The sequence below is a fragment of the Equus przewalskii genome, chromosome 2 (genome assembly GCF_037783145.1).
Source record: "Equus przewalskii isolate Varuska chromosome 2, EquPr2, whole genome shotgun sequence".
In the NCBI taxonomy this organism is placed as follows: Eukaryota; Metazoa; Chordata; class Mammalia; order Perissodactyla; family Equidae; genus Equus; species Equus przewalskii.
In genome coordinates this window covers 33,237,904-33,264,341 of record NC_091832.1, presented here as the reverse complement: position 1 = coordinate 33,264,341, position 26,438 = coordinate 33,237,904, and the positions used below count along the sequence as shown (strand labels likewise).

General features: G+C 36.0%; 1 protein-coding gene across 50 annotated transcripts in view; it reads right to left on the bottom strand.

Annotated features, from left to right (window-relative positions):
• Positions 1-26,438, bottom strand: part of EIF4G3 (eukaryotic translation initiation factor 4 gamma 3) — a 319,678-nt gene that overhangs the window by 122,056 nt on the left and 171,184 nt on the right. For 23 of the 50 annotated variants that reach the window (XM_070599705.1, XM_070599794.1, XM_070599803.1 and 20 more), the window contains 5 exons: positions 26,187-26,366; positions 25,498-25,612; positions 19,213-19,310; positions 16,344-16,466; positions 5,947-6,052 (listed from right to left, as the gene is read on the bottom strand). In XM_070599705.1, coding sequence (XP_070455806.1) covers positions 5,947-6,052; positions 16,344-16,466; positions 19,213-19,310; positions 25,498-25,612; positions 26,187-26,366 — 622 coding nt within the window. Of the gene's footprint in view, positions 1-5,946; positions 6,107-16,343; positions 16,467-19,212; positions 19,311-25,497; positions 25,613-26,186; positions 26,367-26,438 lie in introns of all 50 variants that reach the window. The other 27 variants (XR_011534615.1, XM_070599696.1, XM_070599791.1 and 24 more) reach the window with 2 other exon arrangements.

Sequence of the window (26,438 nt, the reverse complement as noted above, 5' to 3'; positions counted from 1 at the left end):
GATTAAATTATTATAAACTGGTATTTTTTATTCTCTATATTTCTGCATTTGAGGGAATTTTTATAAAGAATTTTTATTTGTATAAAAAGCTATGTTTTAAGAGAAAGTATCATGGTGTCATTTATTATCAATGAAATTTACTATTAGTGAAATCAAGTTCTTAAAGATAAAAATTCATTTAGAAATTAACTTAACTTTCATTTTTCAAAAGAGCTATATAACCAGAAGTAATATGAAGGTGTAAAAATGGAAATTTGGGGCTGGCCCCGTGGCCGAGTGGTTAAGTTCGCGCGTTCTGCTGCAGGCGGCCCAGTGTTTCGTTGGTTCGAATCCTCGGTGCCGACATAGGACGGCTCATCAAACCACGCTGAGGCAGCGTCCCACATGCCACAACTAGAAGGACCCACAACAAAGAATACACAACTATGTACCAGGGGGGCTTTGGGGAGAAAAAGGGAAGAAAAAAAGAAATAGGAAATTTATCTTGTATATTCAATTGTAAAAAATATTCTTTATATTCAGAAAATCAAGTCCAAGAAAATAAGAACATAACATATATTTCTGAAATATCTGAGACTGTAAATGTGTGTCTGTATAGACAAAAAAAAGAATGAAAGCAAGAGTGAGAGATAAATTGATAATCATAATAAAGGTACCTTAAAAGTACAAGGAACTCTAATTCATGAAAATTTCCCTATTTTAGAATTCCAGGTAAACTGATACGTGACTCATCCCTGGGAGGATGAAGCACAGGAGACTTACACTGGTTGCCAGACTTGTGCTTCCTGAGCACGAAAAACAGGCTCCATTGGAAAAACAGATACTCGTGAGTTTGTTTATCAGATGTAAACAAAAATTTTAAGCACTACTAAAAGACAATCTAAACAGAAAGGGACTTTACTTTCTCTGCCAGAAATCTTTATGAATCAGTGAAAATGAGTCTTTACAATAAATTGCAGTTAAGTCTGTCAAAGAAAATATGATCTGTAAATCAGAGAAATAGATGGTAAATATTAGCATTAAGCTGTTAAAGGCTAATTCATTCACTGTAACTACTTTTACTGGCCTTAAAATTCACTTTAATATGGGCATAGAGGCCAGGACTTCGTAAACTGAACTCTGTCTATTTACTGTAGTGAAGAAATAAGATCAATAGAGGCTCTCACTGCCAAATCCCTCAGACGAAATTGCCAGGACAAGAGACACAAATATTTCACAGAAAAGTCTATTGTATGTATTATAATGAGAGACATATATAATAAATATGTATTTATTAAAATAAATATCAAATGAAAATAATTTCCAACTCACTGGAGTAACTGCTACATGGGTCACCCAGATTACATGATACTACCGTGAAAGCACATCAGAATAACACCCTTTATGACCAGTGAATGGAACCTAGATGTAGTAAATTAAACAAGAGAAAATGATAATTCTCACATTAACAGTCTAATGAGTATGTTGATTCAATTATTAATTTGGGGAAATAAAATTTCTGATATTAAAAAAATCAAACAAAAGCAGACCTAAGACTGAAACAATATACTCTTGAGAAAAATCAAACATTAATGAAGAAAATCAGAAACAAAAAAAGTTAATTATTTTCAGAGCCCTTCATTCTGAAATAAAAGTCCTTAAATTCATTCATTAAAGCTTTAATACAGGAAGCTGGAAAGTATAATAGAGTAGATCTGAATAAAGAACATTGATTTTTATCTAAGAACTTTCACTATTAAGAGTATACTTTGCAGAGACATGATATAGTTTGAAACCTAATATATTGCATTAAATATACCATTTGGCTATCTTTAGGAATTTGTGGAAATTCCATCTTTAAGAATTTTTTCTAAGGGAATAATCATGCAAGAGTGAGCAAAGACAGAGGTCTGGAATATATAAGGCAACACTATAATAGAAAAGAAAAAGAGAAATAGACTAAATGTCTAACAATGGGGGACTTGTTAAAGAAATGGTGGCCTGGGCATCTAATGGTATATTGTGCAATCATTTAAAATAGGCTTTTAAAAGAGTATTTAATGATTTGGAAAGCTATTTATAATAAAAGATATGTTTTTTAAAAAGCAGGGCACGGGGCTGGCCTGGTGGCGCAGCAGTTAAGTTCGCACGTTCCACTTCGGCGGCTCATGGTTCGCCAGTTCGGATCCCAGGTGCGGACATGGCACCACTCAGCAAGCCATGCTGTGGTAGGCATCTCACATATAAAGCAGAGGAAGATGGGCACGGATGTTAACTCAGGGCCAGTCTTCCTCAGCAAAAAGAGGAAGATTGGTGGCAGATGGTAGCTCAGGGCTGATCTTCCTCAAAAAAAAAAAACAAACCCCAAAAAAGACAAAAAGCAGGGCAAAACACTGTATGTAGAGCATAAACCTAATTTCGTAACTTGAAAAAATACTAAGATATGCACATGGGAAAGTCTGGAATTACACACAGTTTATTAACAATGGCTCTGGATAATGAAATGAGATAGTTTTTTCTTTCTGCTTTATCTATGGTTTCTCTAATAAGTATCACATTGTAAAGAAGAAGGAAAAAAACTGTTCCCTTTTCTCATATGGTGGTGGCATCTACCAGCTAGATGGGTGGCTTTCTCTTGCCTTGAGCCTCATGTGACTCAGAAGGTGCTTAATGGGCAGAGATTAAGCATCCTGAAATCTGAAGGATAGTCTCATTTGACAGAGAACAGTCCTGTCCTAAATGCCAAGAGAGCCCCAGCAGAGCTACACTGCTATAAATGGTTGAATTACAACAGAATACCTATTCTACACCAAGTGCTTTCAAAAGGCCTGAAGACCAGGGCACAAATAACTTATTTGAATTATCCATACCGTATCTTCAGTACACTGGGCTGAACGAACTTTCTCGAAAGAACATCAAACAATAACCATTTAAGCTGTGTCTATACATCATCAACACCAAAGATTTCAATTCATTCAACCATCTTTCTCTCTATAAACAAAGTGGAGGTCTTCTCTGTCTCTTTATAAAGTACCAAACAAATGGGAAATGGAATATTTGTCTAGAAACTTGGTCTTCATGTAACCATTCCAGCTGTTCACATCAAAAATTCTGAGAAAACCAGAAGCTTAATAATGGCAGTTAACATTTATTAAGCACTTATTATGTGCCAGGAACTGGGTGAAATACTATGCATACATAGGTCCTTTAATACTTACAACCATCACTGGGGTAGAAACTATTATGTTCATATTCTACAGATGGGGAAACTAGAGATTTTAGAGATCCTAGGTCAAAGGTCATATAATTAGCAATGCTGGAACCTGAAAATGATTTCAAATACTATATTCTTCTAATTCAGAAAAAAAGGCTTATGGAAAAAGAAGTATTTAGGTGAATCAAGCTGGAGGGAGACTTTGGGGCTAACATGGGATTCTGTTACCTAGTGCAAATCCTCAGAAATGATCCTCCCATTGAAAGAGAAAAACCAATCTGAGTGCAGAATGCAGAATCTATTGATTCTGGGAGTAGCAGAGGAATCTTTGAAAATAGTGCATTTTAACATCCTACTTTAATTTCAAAAGGAATCTATAGTTATGAAGAAAATTTTAAAATTTCTTTTAAAAAAACTCTGAAAAATGGTGAGACCTTTCTAAAATTATTTGAATTTATATACATGTGGTTAAAAAAATACTACCCTGAAAACTATTCTATATATTTACTGGCAAGCTATGGGTAGAATTAGAAATAGAAAATTACCTTACTGAGTTTTCTGGAGAATAGTTGGTACTATGAGGAAAACAGCAGTAGTCCCAAAGAGTTACTTATAAGCTCTATAAAATACACTTAAAATGCAAGTCTTTCTTTTCATCAAGGTAACCTGAAACATTTTCCATTTTACTCATATCTATGTCATATATCAAATTTGAAATGTTGATTTTATAATTCAAATTTCCACTAGGTGTAAAGGACTGAGAAGAAGCCAAGAATTCTGGAAATCAAGGCCTAAATATAACACAACACAGAGGTCTCATAATCTAAAAATCTTATCAGGTCAGAGTTATCATCAACAAGGTATATTATGACTTCTTTACATCGTGGTCCAGCTACAAAGTCTGCATAGAGGATATAATTTAAGGCCTCTCTGAATGATAAGTATTCAATACGCTTAGCATAATTCTAATTAGTAAAAGGATTACAACTGTGCAAAAGGAATGACATAAAGTTTTAAATGGAATACCTTGAAAATAATTTTGCACTCAGATTGAAAATATTCTAAATTTTTACTCAAAACTGCTTTCTCGGGGCCGGCCCAGTGGTGCAGCAGTTAAGTTCACATGTTCTGCTTTGGCGGCCCAGGGTACCCTGGTTCAGATCCCAGGTGCGGACATGGCACCACCTGGCATGCCATGCTGTGGTAGGCATCCCACGTATAAAGTAGAGGAAGACGGGCATGGATGTTAGCTCAGGGCCAGTCTTCCTCAGCGAAAAGAGGAGGATTGGCAGCAGATGTTAGCTCAGGGCTAATCTTCCTCAAAAAAAAAAAACAAAACCCCACAAACGACCACACACAAAAAACCCCACCAAAAACAAAAACAAACTGCTTTCTCGTTGGAGGCAGGAAGTGGTCTTCCACAATGCCTACAAACTGCACTCCTACAAGGTGAATGACTTTAATACTAAAAAATTTACTGTTAAGCGTGCATGATTCTCTAACCGTAAACAAAGCTGAAATAAGTGTCTGACAGCGCAAGTTTTATAAGCATGCCAGGTTAGGGTTTGTTACCTATCTTTTGGCCCAAAACTATTTTATAAAACAAATACAATATAGGACTTGTCTCTGTTCAAGTTTCCTAGGCTCCTCAATACTCAAGGGGGAAAACCACCATATTATCCTGGCATTCTGTAAAAAAACATTGAAATCATACATCAGAAGTCTGTAAGTGTGATTAAGTTGCATCTAGTAAAAAACCAACAATATTAAATATCTCCATTTTATGCACCAATTCCCAAACTCTCTTTAAAGAATAATTTTTAGAAAGTAAATTTACTAACAACCAGCTATAGAACATTAAGGAGTTCAAAGGAATGAATGATTCAAGAAAACAGAAAACACACAATTTCCATTTATTCTTAGAATGAAGTCAGAAACATTATAAAAGCATGCTCAAAGTCATTTGCTTCCTCCTGTGCCTGGTGAGAACTGTCTCCCAACTTTAGCTAAGGTAAACCTACATCCAACTAGGCAGAAAAGAGAGAGAGCCTGTGATATCCTACTTTCTGGCATGAGATTTCCCTTAAAGTTTTCTATATATAATCCAAAAGGCAACGTGTATTTATTTCAACAAACATTTGGCACTTTATGTTCACGGTCAATAGGAGTAGAGACCTTAGTAAGATTCCTGCATCAATAATAATGGCTATAATTTACTAAGCCCTTTTTATAGGCTAGGCATGTCCCCACAACAACCCTGTGGCGCAGGTCTTCTTTATTCCGTTCTGTAAGCGAAGAAATCAAAGATACACAGCATACTGACTTACCAAGAACTCAGTACTCTCTCCACCTGAGGCAACAGAAGCCAAACTTGTAAGAAGAAACATTTTTTGTTTTTAAAAATAGCAAGGTACACAGGAGCATGTTGAATATATAAATAAAACTGTGGTGCTCTTGCAAAACAATATATACTTTGATTTATTCACCCAACCTTGTTGCAAAAACTGTTTAAGGAAGCTAAGTTTTTACCTATAAATATATGTTGACAATGAGACACTAATAAAATGTACAAAAACCTTTTACTAATCACCCTTTTTTATTTTCCTAGAGGCAGAACACCGATTTCCCATCTCAAACCTTTGTTTAAAAGTGGGTATCTAAAGAATCCTCAGATATTTTACTCTTAAACACTAAGGACAAGGTAATTAATTTAAAAAGACACTAAAGAGGGAGGAAAACAGTCATACACAAACCTTGCTTCTGGTCGCTAGCTGCAGTGACAGGGGTGCTGGCAGCAAGATGAGCGCTCTCCACAGTCCCATAAACGACAGGGCTGTGCTCGGGGACCTGGCTGGGCAGCTGCTGGGATTTGAAGTACAAAAAAGGGTGATAATGAGCGTGCGAACATAAAAACTAGCAACATGGAACCCAAGCAAGTGGGGAAGACAGAGTGGGGCAGGAGATCACAAAATTAAAAAAAAGGGAAAGCAAGGAAAAAATATATAGGCCAGTTTAATAAATCCAAAAAGTACACAAGAAGACAGGAAAGGAAAGGAAAGAGGCAGCAGGGAAAGGGAAGGAAAAGAGATGATTACTATTAACCACAGCAAGAGACAACAGCACAACAATCATTAGCACAAAACATTCTCTATGTTCTTTCCAAGGACAAACAGACTTCCCACCTAACAATAGATGTCATACCTGAGAGGGAATTTAACATTCTCCCAAAGACCAAAAGGATTTGGTCAACTTCACTTATAAACTACCTAGCAAAGTAGTTCATCTGCCAAAAGCAGGACAAACAAAACACGATGGGTTTTAAAACCAGTTACTGATTCAAGAAAACAATACTGAAGGGTGATTCTAGAATTTGTACACATAATCACATAGGTGAAATGCAACTTGGAAAGTCTCTAAAGGCACTTTCACCTTAAAATGTCTTTAGGTTCTGAGTCAAGGATGGCATCTTTTCAGAGTCAGAAATCTAAGTAAAATATCTGGCCTTTCAGAGCTAAGAGGAAACTCATTTTCACTTAGCCAGAATTTTGGAATCACCAATGTCCATCAAAACTCAGCAGAGTAGGTTGAAGCGATTTCAGCAACTGTTTAATGTAAAGGGAACAAAAATTACACAAAAAAGGACAAGAATACTCATTCTAGATCAAAGTCCACCCAGGTAATTGTTCTGGATTTGAGGGCTACACAAAACAAAGCAGTGTCTCTCCTCGGAGATGTAAGGTCAATTTTTTGATAGCTATAATCTTCTACTCTGAATTCTATCAGCCCCATCACAGCAGAGCTCCCCGCACAATTCTGATTTTCTTTTCTTTACTTTTGGAGGGGAGGGGGAAATTAGGTATGTACAATTTTGGGTGGGTAGGGCCACCTAAAAGTGAGAGTTAATAAAAGATATTTTTAAGTCAATAAGTCCCCCATAAAATGGGAATATAAAATGAAATATATCAGTTTAGAGACATATCACTTATCTTATGTCATTTAACTAATGATTCTCTTCAGAATGTACAACATGCAATTTACAGTTGACTATATATGGATTGTACAGAATAACAGGAATGGGAGAAATACTATTATTTAACCTATTTATTACACCATCAAAGTGCTCATATTCCACAATTACTTCTAAACGAAGACTACTAAAATTATATTGTCATATATAAAAAATGAAGAGTTACTGTTTTCACTTTGATTCATGGCCAAATAAATGAATAGTACTGCCATCATTACTCTACTCTGAATCTTTAGTTACATTAGAAAAGAATTATATTATTGAAATTTAAAAATTAGGAAGGCTCCATAGCTATAAATGAAAATATGGACTCAGTTCAATTTTACAGTTGAAAACCGCTCTAGAACAAAGGAAAGATTCTATGCCACTTAGCATTTATTCAACAGTCATCTGCATATCCCAGGAAAGAAAGATCTATAAATTGTGTCATTTACCTGAAAGGAAGAAAATATTAACTATTCCAACTCCCTGGGAAATTACTAACAATGGAAATGGGTGATTGCTAGAAGTAGGTCACCAAAATGACATCCAGAGATAAGGTGAGATGTTTAAGACAGTAAAAGGCTATTGATACCTATAAATCTGTATAGATCAGAGAGTTTTTTCAATCTAAAAATACGTTCAATCACATTAAAGACACAACTCACAGACAATTTCAAAGCAACAAAAACCTAGAAAGATTTTACGTACAAACATTTATAAGAAAGGAGTGAGATAACATGTCGGTTAAATCATAGTTCCAAATATCTAGTACATAGTTAAACAGCCACAAAATGCTAAGAAAGTACTGTTTCCTCAGCTGTAAAACGAAAAGAAACTAAAGATCCTACAGTCCCTTTCAGCTTTAACATTCTCTAACCTTCTGATGCTACCAAGAAAATGATAATATATTAAAATACAATATAATTTAATACTTTGATCTTGTTTGATTAATTTTCATTTAGGATAATCTCTAATTTTAGTTTAACCTCTAATCTCTTTTCTCCCAATGAAATAACTATAAATAGCCTGTTACAAAGGAGTTCCTTATCTTTCCAAAGCACAAATAATTATAGCTTATTTTATCTAATTGGTAAGTGAGAAAAATCAGGAAACATACTGAATATTGTGACTCAAAACATTACCTCCAATGCTGTATGCATTCTGATCCCTATAAGGAAATGAAGCCTTTGGGGAGCTGGAGAACATAGGTACATGATCTCCACTGCTGAGAGTATATTTAAGGGATTTCAAAATCATGGTGCTTCAGTTACTTTCACTATGGGTGGGAATGAAAATTTATAAAAATCATTCTGGAAGGGCAATTAGTATCAAAATATAAAACAGTTCAATAAAGATGCTCAGGAAGTCAGAGTTAAAAGCTTAGGGTTGATCTGGCAACTTCACATTGTTGCAGCAGTTCATAGTTTATGTCAATGCTAAATTGCCTCCCCCCCAAATTTTTCAAAATCAATGCTTTGATTGGCAGTAGAAAACAAAAGCTTTCTCACTTTTCAACTACAGTGATAAGGGAGTTTAAAGTATGACAGGATATTGGATACCTGACAGTATCTAAGAAACGAATTTCCTTTATACATTCTACCTGAGAATCTCCTCTGTTCAAGATTTATATATTAAATTTGAAGTACTGACCTCAAGGAACAATAGTAGGTTTGGGCCTAAATATCAGAGGAATTCATTTTTTTAAACAGAATGTTTACCAATAGGTAAAAAAGGCAACAAATCTGGAATCGTCCCTAAATACTCCTCTGTACAATTTAAAATATATTTCTCTTTACAAAGCCCACGTTGTTTCTATCCAGAAAGGGGCCACCTTCCTTGACTTCTTTTTTAATCTTGTATATGACAGGATGCTTAAGTATCATGTGAGCAACTAGGGTAGACTGTGGTATAAGTCGCTGGAAAAAAGAAGACAAGGGAGGGAGTACATCAAACACCTGAAGACACAGTAACAGGGGGTTCACAAACTCAAATGCCTTTATATAAACCAAAAGGTGACCTAAATGTGTGACGCCAAAGAGTGTAAAATAATAAAAACGAACAATGTAACAAACTAGAGAAGGTATGCCCAGGCTAAAGGAAATCAGATTGATGAAAACTTTTTTTTAAACACCAACCTTATAAAACAAACATCTGAAAAAGAGAGAACCTCTTTTTTGAAGGCAAGGAAAGGTTGCCAAGGTGTCAGGAATAATGAGGTAAACCCAGACACTCAAGATAAAAGCTGCCAGGCTGAACTGGATAGGCCTTAAAATGATTTGAAGGTTGCAATGGGGGGAGAGAGGGGGGAAATGAAACAACAAGAAAAACTCCAAAAACCAGTAATAATATGAATGGAATTCTCTCTACAGTATTTAAGACAGAACAGAAATGGCATTGAAACAGATCAATGGAATATAAAAATCCAGAAACAGACCCAGGTATATACGATAATTCAGTAAATAATTAAAACAATATCTCAAAACAAGGAGGCAATGATGAACTATTCAATAAATAATACTGAAACAAGAGACAAGTCATTTGGTTAAAAAAAAAAGAAGCTGGATGCAAATCTTATTATATACATCAAAATAAGTTCCATATCAATTGAAAATAAAGGTAAAATAATCAAACTAGAAGAAAATATATGAATAGTTTTATTATCTTAGGTGGTAAAAATCTTTCAAAGTACAAGCCCTACATCATAAATTATTTAGGAAAATACAGTAACCTGTGAATGTAAGAATTTTAAAACTTGTATATGATAGAAAACTAGAAAGAAATCTTACATATGTCAAAGGAAATTTTCTTTAACATGTGAAGAGTGCTTATAAATCAGAAAAAATCATCGCCCCAAGAGAAATGTATACAAAAGACAGGAATAGGTAATTCAGACACAAAGAAATAACCAGTGAACATCAAAATTCTTAACTCTACAAATCAATAAATAAAAATTAAACGAGACGATTTTTTAATCTATCAAATAAGCAGTAATATAAGGAAAGGGGGACTCTCTTATACTGCTGGTGAGAGATTAACTGGTACATTTCTGGAGGATAGGTAACACCACCATAATACAAAAATAAGGACACAAAGCTGTTCATCATAACATTGTTAATATTAGTGACAAACAAGAAAGAATAGGAAAACCTGTGAATTTAAAGAAACTGAGGTACATACAAACAAAGAAACACCAGGTAGCCATTAAATACTACAATAATACCTATAGTCAAAAATGAACATTTCTGCATGATCACCAAAAAAATAGTAGTTATAAAATGGCACGAATAAACTCAAATATATTAAATTATATGTGTGGATATACATATGTATATATGCACTAAACAATGTCTAGAAGGATATTCACGAAGAAGTTAACAGTTAATTCTCAGCAGTAAAATTCAGGCTTACAATTTTTTCCCTTACTACTCTTTTCCAATGAAATTTATAATTTTCACACACAAAATTAAAGTCATTTTAATTTTGAAAATACATTTTCACTAAGAGATAAATGACTGAACCTGACAGTTTCTTGTGATCTCTGACAACACTTCTTGTGATCCCTGCAACTGTAAACATCGTCGTTGCTAGCTGATTACAAATTGCACTATCACTGTTCTTGTGTCTGACTGGAGGAGATGGTAAGGGATACGAATTTTGCTACACGTGCAAAAAGCTCAAGTGACACTTTCCTTATAATTAGGATTCAAACTGAGAGTATCTAGGGTAAAATCATACCCCTATGACAGCAAAGGCTTTCAGAAAATTTGGTGAAGAATTACGAAAACACATAGTTCAAGTAAAAATGAAGAATCATTTAAAATAAAATAAAATTTAATGTTATTAATATCTTCTAAGTGGATCTTTACTGGGATGCCAAAACAACTTAAAACATACTTGTTCTACTGGCTTCCAAAAGAAGATATGGCATCTCAAAAGTGGCCTGAAGTCAAATTCTGTTCTCTTGCTTTAGGAAATTCCTACAGGCACCGAACCTGAAGAATCTAGGTTTTATTACAAATTCAGGACATTTTTACAAAACACTGTTGGAGACAGACCTAATGAAATAAAAAATCCCACTCTACAGCTCTAAGAAGGACCCTCTGGCTGTCTGTGTACAAATTCTTTTTTTTTTTTTTTTTGAGGAAGATTAGCCCTGAGCTAACTACTGCCAGTCCTCCTCTTTTTGCTGAGGAAGCCTGGCTCTGAGCTAACATCCGTGCTCATCTTCCTCTATTTTATATGTGGGAGTCCTACCACAGCATGGCTTGCTGAGCGGTGCCATGTCCGCACCCGGGGTCTGAACCAGCGAATCCCGGGCCACCAAGAAGTGGAACGTGCGCACTTAACTGCTGCGCCACCAGGCCGGCCCCCAAATTCATTTTAAACAATGGAACAGCTTAACCCTTGCCAGCAAGGGTCTCTGTTCACCATGACATCTCACTTAAAACCTCTGAGAGAATCCACTCCACCTTAGATAACTGTTAAAAGTCTACAAGGCTTTCTACATTATTGAAAAGAACCATTTTTAAGTCAAAGGACATTACTAATGAGAAATTATTTTATTAAAGATGAAGAACAATGTGACTTAACTCAACAACCATTATCTTTATTACAGACATCACTAAAACAAAACCTACATGCCTATACGCTTCAAGGTAGACAATGGTATTAATTCATCAGTGCCTTTGAGATGACAAAATGATATTGTAAAAGTTAAGATTTGTTTACATGATATAGGTATCCCTTTCAAACATTACACAGGAACTTAGCTACTTCATGTACATAATACTTTTAATATGAATATTATTATCTAAGCTTCAGAACCTAATGTTAGTTAACTATTATTGCTAAAACTATAAAATGAACCAATTAACAAATAGTCTGAATTTAAGGTTTCCAAGTATCAAGTTTATAAGAAGCTCTTCAAAAGATTGAAGAACCTGCTGACTTTGACAATTTTCCCAAATGACAAGAGAGGCTATATCTTTCCTAAGATGTGCCAGGAATCAATAATTTCCAACTTTCTCTCTGCCCCTACACCCTGTGGCACAGCACTGTCTCCCATTAAAACTGGGCCTCACTATATGAGTAATTCTTAAAACACAGAAAAGAACAAAAGGGAGTAGGGAGAGGAAGAAAGGCATATATTTAAAAAATTAAGTGATACACCACCCTATCAGTTTGGAAGTAGAGAACTTTGGAAGCTTTGCGTATACAACAGCATGTATTTATTTTTACCCTACAGGGTCCCATAATGACTTCAGGCAGCTAGCACATTTCTTAACATGTAAATGTTCCTGTGCTTTATTTCGATCAACAACAGAGATATAGCTGACAGATTTTGATGCTGAGGGAAAGTAACAAAAATTTCCCTTTCTTTCCCACTTAAATAAAATTTAAGAACTAAAAGGGAACTCTGAGATTACTTCGTACAATCTACAGATGAAAAAAGAGGGGTTTAAGGGCTTAACATTCTGACCTAACAGTATAATTCTAAGTGATAGAGTGAAGACCAACGCAAGTGTTCTGGTACTCTGTGATGTCCATCCAAGCACCTCTATATGCATACTGTGATTATCTGAATGGGCACACATATACACATAGATATATTTTCTTTACATTTGAAATATAAAATCTCCAGGAGTTATTCATAGATAATTTTAAAATTTAGGCAGTAAGAATTTCAAATTCAATCTTCTCTTTAGGGTAAAAACAGCAGTAGCGAAAACCTATTTCTCCTCTCCATCCTCCTCACACTCTCCTCACCCAAGGCAGTCTCTCAACTCTTCTTAGCTTGATTGCTTGCCAAAATCAAACTCATTATCTCTCTTTTCAAACATCCCCACGTTATGTTTTACTATAAATCCAGGTATCTAAGCTTGAAGCTGACTCTTCCCTCTCTCTTACATCTAGAACCATGCATCCCTGTTTACATGGACAGTACTGGTTCATGCCTTTTGTCCCAGCAAAAGTATTAACAGCACTCCTATTCATTTCTAAAACTGCCCCAATTTAGATGATAGATTAAACGGTCACTCTAATCCCTACTTACTTAGTAACCAATTGCTGAATATTTCTCTAACTGGCTTCCTCTCCTTCAACTGACTTCCTAATTTATCACCTGAAATGACAATAGTCTCCCTTCATCCAATTTCCCATCTCCATATGCCATTTTGCACATGCTGCCCTTCTGCCTGAATTACCTTTCTCTCTCTTTCGATTTTGTGAATACCAGTCTGGGAACTCAGATCAAATGGCAACTCTGCTGTGAAGCCTTCCCAGACTCTTCTAGTCATTCTCTGTGCCTCCTGAAATAAAAGTAATTGTAACACTAACAACAGATAACATTTATTGAATGATCATTATGCCCTGAGCTTAAGCAATTTAAGTATTTTTCTCATTTAATCCTTATAACTATATGACAGGTTTTATTTTCCTCACTTTTTTTTAAATGTGGAAGCTAAGTCTCTAGAAGATTAAGTAATTTGGCTAAAGTTACAAAATTAAGTAGTGGAACTGGGGACTTGAAACCTAGTATGTCTGATTTTAAGCCAAAGCTTTACACCTCTCTCCTATACTATCTCACCTGTACCACCACTAATAGGTTTCTGTGATCCAACTCATCTGAGTCTGTGCTGCAACTCTGTCACTTGGTCACCTCTGCATCTTCATAATTCTCTGCATACACCTCACAGGAGTACCAATTATAAAGGAGTAAGTGTCCTCTGTCTCCCTTAAAGAAACTGGGACAAGCTCAATGATAGGCAAATGTTTTGCTGTTCACAGCATACGCAATTGTGGCTGAAAGCAGGTATTCCATAAGGCCAAAAGCAATACAGTGTTTATTCAGTCATCAATTCTGATGCAGACGGTTGTCTCCTCTGTAGTCTTACTAACTAGGATGTGGTTCAGGATCTATCTAGAATCAGGCTCAAGTTGCAAGCTAGCAGCCTTTAGGCTAAACCTAATGAGTTTTCTTTGGCTGGTATAGTGCTATTTGTTACTTGAATTAGTTGCCAACATTTAAAACTGGCAGCTTTTTTATATAAATAGAGATTTCTAGCTTCTTTTGAAACACTGGGTCAATATTCTTACGTGATATGACAATCTGGCAGTAATGACTGCCTCCCTTCATCAGGGATGTCCTCTCCTATTCTACGTGCAATACTGTATAAATTTCTGGACAATGAAGCCAAGTTCAATTGCCATCATGATGCTTGTGCTGTTGCTTTTCTTAAGAGAAAAATGAAGTATTTCTAGTATGTATGTCTCTGTTAAAAAGCTATTTGTTCATTCTATGAATTTCACGCATTCGGAAAAACAACAGATTGGTAAGTGTGGATTTAAATGCAAACCACCTAATAAAACAAACTAATGCTTCATGACGATATTACACCTCAAAAAGAACTATCAACATTATAATTAATGACTGATGGTCTTTATCAACTAAAATGTACATTTAACGTGCTTTATGACCACTCAAACATATATACTTGTATTTAGTCCTGTGATCCCTGGGGAAAGATAAAGAGCAATAGGATTTCTGTGGTGAAGGACAGAGGGATAACCAGAAGAGGGTAGGATGAAGCTTGGTAAGATTAAAGAAAAACAAACCAACTCCACAGGGAATTAAAAGGCAAAAAGATAAACTAACGCATATTTAAACTGAGAATTTAAACACAAATCAACAGAAGATTGTCAATTATATGGCTTGACAGTAACAGTATCTTAATTAAAGTGGGAAAATAAAGACCAAAATTTAACTGCACTGATCAACCAATCCCAAATTTGGGGCTCTAGTACACCCCTCCCTAACACAGCACATAAGTAGATAATTTAAATGTGTAAGTGATGCTTGACCCATGTTCACTTCCAGGGATGAGCTTAAATATATAAAATCTTCTTCAACATTCCAGACTCGGAATATTCCTGGGGCAATAGTGGGAATGGTGAAAAGTTCTATTAAGGATCACTAATCTGACACTACAATTCACATTATCTAGATGATCACATATTATACCTGTCTAGATGATGGAAGAAACTATCATCAACATCATTACACAAAGGCCCAAGTTTTAGGCTTACTCAAAACTTACAGATTTTCAAGGGGTTCTAAACTCAGCCATCTATTGTGATCTCAATTTTCAAGAACTTTTTTTAAACTATACTACTAAAATCCAGTCAATCATCTATCATTCTGAAATGCCTTATATTTGATCATCCATATCACTCGTCTGTAAAAATGAGTCTCTGAGGAATATCTCACCATCCAGCCACAAGAGGGGAAAGGAAGCAGCCCCCTATTCCTTAATAAATTTGGGTTTATCTGTTTTATATGCTGGGCTCTCGCTTTAGATATTTTGAAGATTTGAAAAATCACTCTTCTCCTCTGAAAGGTTTACCAAAATTTAAAGTGACCCAGTGATGAAATCAAAATCTGGTCCAAGTTGGGGGATTCCATTCTCTACTGTAATTTACTAAACTCCAGCTCCTCCTGAAATGTCTCGATTTCTAAAAGCAAGAATGTAAACTCTAACAAGACCATGATAACCACATTCTGCAACAAGAACAAAAAGGTGCTTAACTGACAGAATTTACTAATAATCCTTGTAAATAATTAAAGACGACACCCCTTTCACTCAAGAAGCTCATTAATGTAGTCCTAAAAGGTAATGGGTATATCTTAAATACAGCTAGGTATGCTTTGACTAACACAGGCAATTATCTCAAACAACATTGTTCAGTAAAATGTTCAACTTCTTAACCTTACTGTTTGCATTAACACATAGTGCAGCACTTAATTCCTAAGGCTCTGTACTGAAAACATAAGATACTCATTTAATGATAGGTTTCTGCAGGATTGCAGCTCCTTTTGGTATCATGTAGTAGGTCACTAGGAAGAGTGGCAGCAGCTATACTCTGAAGGTAAAGACAATACACAAAAATACCACCAATAAAAATTTGAAAGTTATAATAACTTGTAAAGAGAAACATGTCTGTTTAAATATCATTTAGATATTTGAAGCTATGAGACAACTGATGGAAATGGAAAGCACAGAAAGTGGCTATAGAAAAAAGAAGAGTTCAGTAGAGGTTAGTGAACAAATACACACCACCATCCACCATGGCTCACTGTCTTACCTGAGGAGGAGTAGGTGTGGATGTGGGTCTCCCTATGGGTGGAGTAGGATTTCTGCTGCCACCTCCAGACATAATCTCCTCTGTTATGTCTTTACCTCCCTGGTTTGGATCCCGAATTCTTATCTATAAAGTTACAATAAGATGGCATATTCACAGATGGGTGTCTATGTAGTAGAGTTACAGGCATACGACATATTAAAGTTGCAAACTAGGAAACCTGTCAAATATCAAAGTTGAGTACCACATCAGACTTTATTTCAATCACAGAAACACGTGGGGTCATTCAAAGAAATTTAGGCCATTAGCTCTGACATGAACTAATTAGAATAACAAGCTAAAACAAGACCTAGTTGGCTAAATTTCTAGGTCAGAAAGGTAAAGTATTAACACTTGTCTTGTAAGCACTGCCAAACTGACTGATTTTATTTACAATGCCTAATATAAGACAAGATTTATAAAACAGTTTTAAAATATGGAAGTTACTCTATAAAGTTTTAAAGGTCTTACATGATTCTCTAACAAAATGAAAGACATATCCTAGGACTTAGTAATTTATGTTGCAGACAACTTTATATATGTACATAAGAATGCTCATTGCAATATTGTTTGTTCCAGCAAAGACACAGAAACATACCAAAGGCCAATCAAGAACATAATAATTTAAAATAGGGCCGGCCCGGTGGCACAGCGGTTAAGTTCACAGGTTCCGCTTCTCGGCAGCCCGTGGTTTGCCAGTTCGGATCCCGGGTGCGGACATGGCACCGCTTGGCAAAAGAAATGCTGTGGAAGGCGTCCCACGTATAAAGTGGAGGAAGATGGGCATGGATGTTAGCTCAGGGTCAGTCTTCCTCAGCAAAAAGAGGAGGGTTAGTGTTCCTCAAAACAAACAAACCAAGCAACCAACCAAAAAGTGAGATCCTTACAATTAAATACCAAACAGCCAGTAGAAAGAATAAGATCTACATTTACTGATATGGAATGATCATCAAGATGCATTGGTAAGAACCAGCCCTGGTAGTCTAGTGGTTAAGGTTTCGGCAGTCTCACTGCTGCAGCTCAGATTCATTTCCCGGTCATGGAACCAGACCACCCATCTGTCAGTTACCATACTGTGGCAGTGGCTCACACAAAGAACTCAACTAACAACTAGGATGCACAACTACGCACTGAAGCTTAAAAGAAAAAAAAAAACACGTATTTGTAAGTGAAAGGATGCAAGATGCAGAACGTGTATGGTTTTCTTCTTTTAATTTTTTTAAAAGTTACCTATGCTCATAGATGTCAGTGGAGATGGTGCTATAATGGAGATGAAGTACCTGACTCTAGGTCTTCCATCCTGGGACAGTGCTGAGACATAAAGGGCCCTCTGCTTCTCATTACCTCCAGAGCTTAATCGAGGTAGCCCTAGCTTCTTAAAAATCTCAAGGAATTCACTAATAAAATCATGTGAATCTGGAAGCTTTTTTTGGATTACAGTCAGCCTTCTGTATCCACAGGTTCTGCGAACACGAATTCAACCAAGTGCGGATCGACAGGTCTACAATGGTTGCATCTGTACTGAAGATGTACAGACTTTTTTTTTCTTGTCGTTATTCCTTAAACAGTGAAGTATAACTATTTATGTAGCCTTTATATTGTATTAGGTATTAGAAGTAATCCAGAGATGATTTAAAGTACATGTGTGTAGGCTATATGCAAATACTATGACATTTTATAGTATAAAGGACTTGAGCATCCTCGGATTTTGGTATCTGCCGGGGTCCTGGAACCAACCCCCCATGATACCGAGGGACAACTGTAGTTCTTCAGTAACAGTTCTAACATCAGCTATTTGTTCAGGTATAGAAACTCATTTCTACTCGCTTTAAGTATTGCTTCTAATTCATTTGTTCCACTTTCTTCTTCAGTAACATCTATTATTACTGTCTTCCATTTTCATTATCTTCTTTATTAATTTTTCTGCATTCTGAGAGTGTTCTTCAAGTCCAACATCTGCCATGCTGTTTCAACATTTTCAAAGCATAATTTCTCAACTCTAGTGTCACGATACACTGGCATGTCCTGATTATTATGACGTGCACAAGTAATTTATTTCTGATAATAAAGAACCAAAGTTTTGAATCTTGTTAATCTTTATTAAATGAGAGCACTTTCAAGAGTCTTGCTATGACGTCACTCCCACCTATCTTACCTGTCTGAACGAGGGAGACTCTCATAAACATCACCCATTGTTTGTGTTCTGATGGATAAAAGATTGCAAGCCATTCTACTACAAAAGTTCTGTGATGTAAATTCTGTATTACTGCACTCTAATTCTCTTGGGCCTGCCTTACTATACAGAGGCAAAGCCCCTGTAACTGACTGAAACCAATTAGACTATATTTTCTCAATTCTGCTTTCTGTTTCTTAAAATGAATCTATTCCACAGGAAAGATTTTTGTTATCCTTAATACGGTGCTCATTTTCTCTTGTGCTATTTCTCTCCCCTGTCAGTTCATATTTGGAGGTAGAGCTGATTAGGACTAGAGCTAAAGGACAATCAGGATGCTACAGACTGAGCTCAAATTTCTCCTACTTAGTAAGATCTTAGCAGACTAAACCCTCCCCGTCCTAAAGCTGGAGGGCATGCTGTCATTTAGCATACTTAGCTCAGTGCATGTTGAAAAGTGATAGTATGCAAATGTTGCTTGCAGCTTCTAGCCATATACCCATACAAATCCTCCAGGCCTACTGGTGAGAATGTAAGGGAGGAACAAAAAACGGCAGTCATTTGTGGACTGAGATGAATAATGATTACAGCTGTGGGTAAACTTATTTGACAAATGAATGGACATTAAATGTTAAAATAAGAAAAATACAGATCTCTTACTGTTTTTTTCTCTCTCTTGGCTGGAGGGGGCTGCTGCTGCGTAGGCACTATAATAGGTGCTGACTGATACACTGGCTGACTTGGGTAAAAAGGCGTTCCTAAAGAATTAGAAAAGAATGAAAAAAAGCATTCAGTTATTTCGTCAACCACTATAAAACTACAAATGGCACTATGTCTCTGGGCAATCAGTTTAAAAAAAGTAACAAACAAAAAGAAGCATTCTTCTTATTCATCTCTTTCTACTAGCTCCTCTCCAGCTACTGGTCAAGGAAGGATTCTCAAATACTCATAAATATCTACCTTTTCTTTAAGATCCAATATGGAAACAACTAAATAAGCGACTCCTGCAGGCTGCCACTAGCGTTACCTTTTCAAAACACTACAATCATGCAATGCCTAAGAACAGGGACACATTCTGAGAAACGTGGTAGGTGATTTCGTCATTGTGTGAACATCATAGAGTGCACCTACACAAACGTAAATGGTATAACCTACGACACACTTAGGCTACGTGGTACCAACCTTATGGGATCACCGTCATATATGTGGTCCATTGTTGATCAAAACATTGTTATGCGGCACCTGACTATAATCATACTATAGAACTGCTTTAAAAAAATCTATTGTGGGGGCCCATTATCTGCAGCAGTGAATGATTCTCAAACAAGGGCTTGTGTAAGAGTTTTGTGTGTGGGTTTGGCCAGGGGCAGGAGAATCTATCTGATCATCTTGGGGTTTGCGGGTGGTCTAATCTTCTCTCTACTTACAGAGAACAACTGCCATAGGGAGCCACCATTAAGGCTTGGCATCTGTCCTACTTTGGGGGTAGAAAAAAGGCTGAGAACAAGCAGCCTAAAGATAAAGTCCAGACACTAAGAATCCAGGTTCTAGGTTTCTAACCACATTTTCTACCACTCGCAAACTCTACACCTTTGCTCTAGCTATAACCTTTTCTTACTCCTATCCCTTGAGTACACCAATCTCTTCCACATTGTTCACGCCTTTGACTATACTACCCTTTTGCCTGAAATCATCTTCTACCTACCCCTTGTACTCTCAACAAATCCTTTGTAATTTTCAAAACTTTGACCATTATTATAATTACTATTAAACCAGAATACTTAGAAGTGGAGAGCAGCAGTCAAATACTGGACATTTTGAAGGTAGAACCCACAGATTTGCTGATGGATTGGATGTGGGTGTGAGCGAAAAAAGTGTCAAGGAAAACTCTCAAGGTTTTTTGTCTGAGCAAGTGGAAGAATGAAGGTGTTATTTACTGTGCTATCTGTTTACTTACTGAGATGAGGAAAACTAGAGGAAGAGTGGAGTTTAGGGTAGAAAAATTGGAGTTCAATTTTGCACATGTAAAGTTTGAGATTCTTAGACTTTCAAATGGAAATACCAACTAGGCAGGAAAAGATACAAGTCTGGAGTCAGAGAATAGGTATCTGTTTCGGAATTAGTAAAATATGGACAACATTTAAACCATAAGACTAGATAACTCAGGAAATGAGTACAAATAAAAAAGAAGCCCAAGAATTCAATTTTGGGGCACTCTTATGTTTGTTTAAAGGTCACAGATATAAAAAAAACACAGCATAAGAGATGAAAAATAAAACCAAGGTAGTGGTTGAAGCGAAGAAAACTGTTCAAGAATGGGGAGAGTGCTTAACTACGTCAAAAGGTGCTGAGAGGTCAACTAAGATTCAGCAAAGATTCAACGGTGAATGAGATGAAAGAAAATGGAGACAGAGAGTACAGATAACTTTTTTTCTTAGAAGTTTTACTATAAAGGGAAGCAGAAAAATGGGCTATAGCTGGACAAGAATATGAAGTCAAAACCCGCTTTTTTTTTAAAGACGGGAATAAAACAGTAGGCCTGTATGTTGATGGGACTAATTCAGCTAAGGGAGAAAAAAAGTGATACTGCAGGAAAGAGAGAAGAGAACGGTTGGAGTAACAGCCTTAAATGGGTACACAATGGGATCTGGTGCCTAAGTGGAAGACTGGCCCTTGGTGGGAGCATGGATAATTGAATCACAGTAAAAAGAAGAGAAATGTGTACGAAGGTAGTTAACACAGGTAAAAGCCTTGGTCCTTTAGTAAACAGTCAAATAAAGTTGGTTCTATTATCACTGTTCAACATCATCACCATGACCACCACCATCACCACAATCTTCCAGTGGAGTATCTTGGAAGCAGTACAATTTGTAGTACCAGAACTCGGCAGCTGTCAATCAGTTTTGGAGAATCAGATTTGGAAAAGGCCTAAACATGGGGCATGACTAGGATTTCAATAAGTTCAACATAAAAAGACAAACCTTAGCCATCCTACAGTAATGGGTAAACCAATCTCAAAGCAGAGGTCAAATGAGTGATTCTATACTATCTTTTTATGTCACTACTTCCAAAACTCAGAAAACAACCTCTAAAATTGGTTTCAAATGCTGCTAGATAAGCAATATAATCTGTTCACTCTGCCATATTTTTTAAGCTAAGTGAAATAAGATCCAAAAGGTGAACCATCCTTTAAAAAACAAAAATTAGATTCTTCTAATGAAACGTTTTGAGTGAATATCACTAGGGTAGAGGCTGGCATATAACACAAATACAATAAATACCACCTTAATAAACCTGGCAGAAAAGGACAATCTCAATATAGTGGGGTTAAACACAATTAGTAAAACATTAAGTCAACTGTGACCCCAGGAGAGCAGGCATTCTGCCCTATCAAACAACAGTTTTCTTTTAAAACTACTTTAACTTCTTATATAGTCAGGCAAATTTTAAAACATTTATTTTACTGTATTAAAAATGTGAATAACAGGTGCTGGCCTGGTGGTGTAGTGGTGAAGTTTGTGTGCTCCATCTTGGCAGCCCAGGGTTCACGGGTTCAGATTCCAGGCACGGATGAACACATTGCTCATCAAGCCATGCTGTGATGGCATCCCACACACAAATTAGAGGAAGACTGGCAAGGATGTTAGCTTAGCAACAATCTTCCTCAAGCAAAAAGAGGAAGACTGGCAACAGGTGGCAGTTCAGGGCCAATCTTCCTCACCAAAAAAAAAAAAAAAAAAAAGGCAAATAACTTTTGCATACCATTTATCAATGAGGCAAGTTATGTCTCCTCTTACGCATGGAATGAGGTAGGTTCGTCTAGATCAAGGGTGGCCCAACTAAAGCCCACGAGCCAAATCCAGCTCAATGCCATTTATTTTGTAAATCAAGTATTTTTCAGAAAACACCCACATACAGTAGTTTATCTATTGTCTATAGCTGCTTTCCCACTACAATGGCAGAGTTAAAGAGTTGAAACAGAGACAATGTGGCCTGCAAAGCCTAAGATATTTATTATCTGGCCCATTATGGAAAAGTTTGCTGACCCCTGTTTTAGATCAATGGGTCCTCAAACCCCAGTCTGTACAAAAGGTGTCACTGATACATGGCAAAATTTATACAATAATAACCAGGAAATACACACACACACACACAACTATAGGTTTGCAAACTTGACATTTTTGGAAAGGACTGTTCCTATTTTGAAATATTTCAGTCCTACTTCTTTGTTCTTAAAACAGTCTTCCTATATGAAATGATACTGACAGTAGAGAGCAGTTTTCTTTAAAAGTCTTATTGGCAAAATTTAAAATGTAATACTACTGTGTGTCCCTTCTTTTATTTTACTTTATATTTACTTTACTTGCCATGATATTGAAAGATCTGGGAACCATTGCTCTAGTCAATATTTAGATTTCTTCTCATTGGTAAAACATCAAACATAAACATCAAACATATGTGCTATAAGATCCTGAAAGGATTCTGAAAATATCTGCCCAAATAATGACAATAATCTAAACTTCTTTCCGTAGAGGACTGGATTGAGAAATCATGATTCATTCCTAAAATGGAATACTGTGTAGTTTGAAATTCAAAAGGTAATGAAATGGAAAGATGTCCATAAATAGATTGTGAGATAGGAAAAGAAAAAACAAGAAATTTTAGAACATTACAAATAGTATGTGCCCATTTGTGTTAAAAATTGTTTAGATATAAATGGAAAATATGTACCAATCTGTTAAATCATTATTTCTCTAGGGAGTGGGAGGGAGAAAAATTGGCTATTTCAACTTTATACATTCTATAATATTTGTATTTTTCATCACTAACTTGGTTACTTTCATAACGAAAAATTACTTTAAGATCATTTGTCTAATCTTAAGGAAATTAGGGAAACAGCGTTTTAATCTAAGTGATAAACTGTTTACTCAATGGCAATTTAATCTGCATAAAAATTTCCTGGGGAAGAAAGAAAATTTATCAAAGGAAACAAACATCAACAATATCTGAGATACAACTGTACCTCAATATACTGCTTTTTTATAAAAATGAACAAATATAGGATGGCAACTAGACTATTAGTGGTGAACATCATGTAGTCTATACAGAAATCGAAATAAAATGATGCACACCTGAAATTTATATAATGTTATAAACCAATGTGACTTCAATAAAAAAAGAATATCATCTATAATAGAAATAAAGCCAAAATGTTATATAATATATATAAAAGTCAGCAAAATATTTCCGTACTAGTAAATTCATCTATGTTGTTTCCATATATACGGCAGCAGGAGCACTAAGAGCTATGAAGAGGGCTGGCAGACTGATAACATGAGCTTTAATGATGACATTTTCTGAGTCAAAAAGTCATTTATGTAAACTATAAATAAAAAGTAGACTAGAATTCAGTGAGATACCTTTCAAAATGATTTTGTAAATTAGAAAATATAATCGCATTCCCTTTGCAACATTGGATTGAAAGAGAAATACTGTTAATTTTAGCATGTTTACACTGACAGAATCTCATCTTACAGTTTTTCTATTCAATAAATTCTAGATAATAGCAAGTCAATATGACACTTAAAAATAACTTTAAGTGGATTTAAGCTTTCAGAATAAGACCCAACACAAAGGTACTAGAATTGTGTAAAATCTGTGACTTCAGGCTAAGTTCTCAAGGGGTACACAAGGAACACTTCAACAGTACTGGCAATATTCTACACCAAAGCTGGTTAATGTGCACCTATTACTTTACTTTGAAACTCACATATATGTAACACACACAGATCTGAAAATATCAAATATTTCTTAGTAAAAATATAACTTAATAAAGCGACATTAAATAAACACATATATTTGAAGCAGTTTCATAAGCAAGACTTACCAAGGTAATAGAGAGGCTTTCCCTTTTCTAACAGAAGGAAAGCCAGGTAACGCTTGCTTTGTCTGTTTCACCTCTAAACCTAACAGAAACTTTCTTGGGCTACTCTAATACCAATAAATTCTTCTGTAAAGGTTCTTAATCAAGCTACTAAATCCCAATATTAGGAAACTGGTTAGTGGATACATAGATTTAATAGATTACCATCTTAAAAGAACAAGCTAAAATTTTAATATGTCCTTGCTGGTAATGGAAAAGATCAATGTTTACTGAATCTTAAAGCTTAATTTTTCTAGTATCTGCTGATTGCATCCTTTATAATTCACTTTCTATGGAACAAAACAAGTGTAGTATGTGGTAGAAATTTATTGAATAAAGTGAATAATTTGTATTACTCCTTAGTTTAGTATTGGTTCACATACCAAGTATAAGCATGGTGCTTGTTTCTCTATGTTAAAAAGACTAGTAATTTTTCAAGGCATTTTCATTTAACTCATCCTCAAAACCTCCCAAGACATAGATCTTATCACAATTTTGCAGAAAAGTAATCATGGGTATCCTGAATTACATTCACTCATCAGATGTATATTCTCCCAGTGCCTGCCTACCTTTGTCCTAGCAGTGAGCAAAAGAAATAAAAGTCCCTGCCTTCACCAATATTAGATTCTGGTGGGAAAACATAACAAATGTTTTGGTAAATGCTTAGAGAAAAAGAAATCACAGAAGGGAAATAAGGTATACTTATGCCACCAGCAAAAACCCAGTAAACATCTAAGTAATGATGAGTTAGTAGCAGGTATCAGCACCTTGAGACATGGGCTCTTTGCAAGATAATTACCAGCTCCTTCAGAAGGTGTCAATAACTAAATGTCTCTCTATAATACTCTTTCCCTGTAAGCCACTCTCTTAAAAAGTAGCTTTCATGTCAGAACTATTTGCAACATTTTATTTAAAAATCCTTTACACACCACCAAATCTCTTTGCCTAAATTGATCTGCCAAACAAACAAAATGGAATAAACACAACAAACTAGGAGAAATAGCTCAATTTTTCATACTTACCATAAGCATTGGGGAAATCCCCAGGTCCTGGTCCAGGGTAAAAAGGACCTGGCCCCGGTGGTTGAACCGGATACTGTTGTGGGGGTCCAACATAAGGAGGGCCACTATGACGGTACTAGAAGAGAGAAATGATAGGCATTTATAAATAATATGAAGGTAGCTCACTATGGGAAAAAAAGGTGTGTATAAGAGAATCATTTAAATGACGTGAAGACACTCGATTAAACACACTGAAAATGCTTGCTTGCCATCAAGATGCAATGAGGATGAAAAGAAAGGAGTGACTTAGATAAGCCAACAGCAAATCAGTGCACAGGCAGACATCAGCTCACTGTAAACTTATTTCAGGCTGGCAGCTTTCAACAACACTGAATGATATCACAAGAACAGCATAATTACTGAGTCTATTTTAGGGCAGGTAGTTGCAGGGAACGGATGGGAAGAAAGCTAGACGATAAAAACAATTTCTCTATCATCTTAGAAAATTTTAAGCAAAGACATAGAGAAATATCTCCTTTCAGTATTATGGAAAATGACAAAATGGCTAACTAGACTTATAACCAACAAAAAAGTTCACACATCACTAAAATCCAATGTCATCAACCACCCTTCCTGCTCCCTCTGAGACTGAGAATCTAGGTTAATCCTCACCCTATTGCTGGACCACATGGGCCTGAGAGATACTTTACCTGTGGTATGCAGTACTGAGGACCCTGGGGCACTGGGTATGGCATGGGCAGATGGTTAACCATCATGATGTGCTGATTGGCCTGATACACTGCAGTGGGTGTCTGTGCACCAGGACGGATGGAAGGACTGCTGTTCGGGATGGTAGCTCTAGGAGGCTGTATCTGAGGCCTCTGGAAAAACTGGGGAGAGGAGAAAAAAATATACATACATAAAATTTTTTTTTACAAAGAGTATATAAATTTTGCTATCTT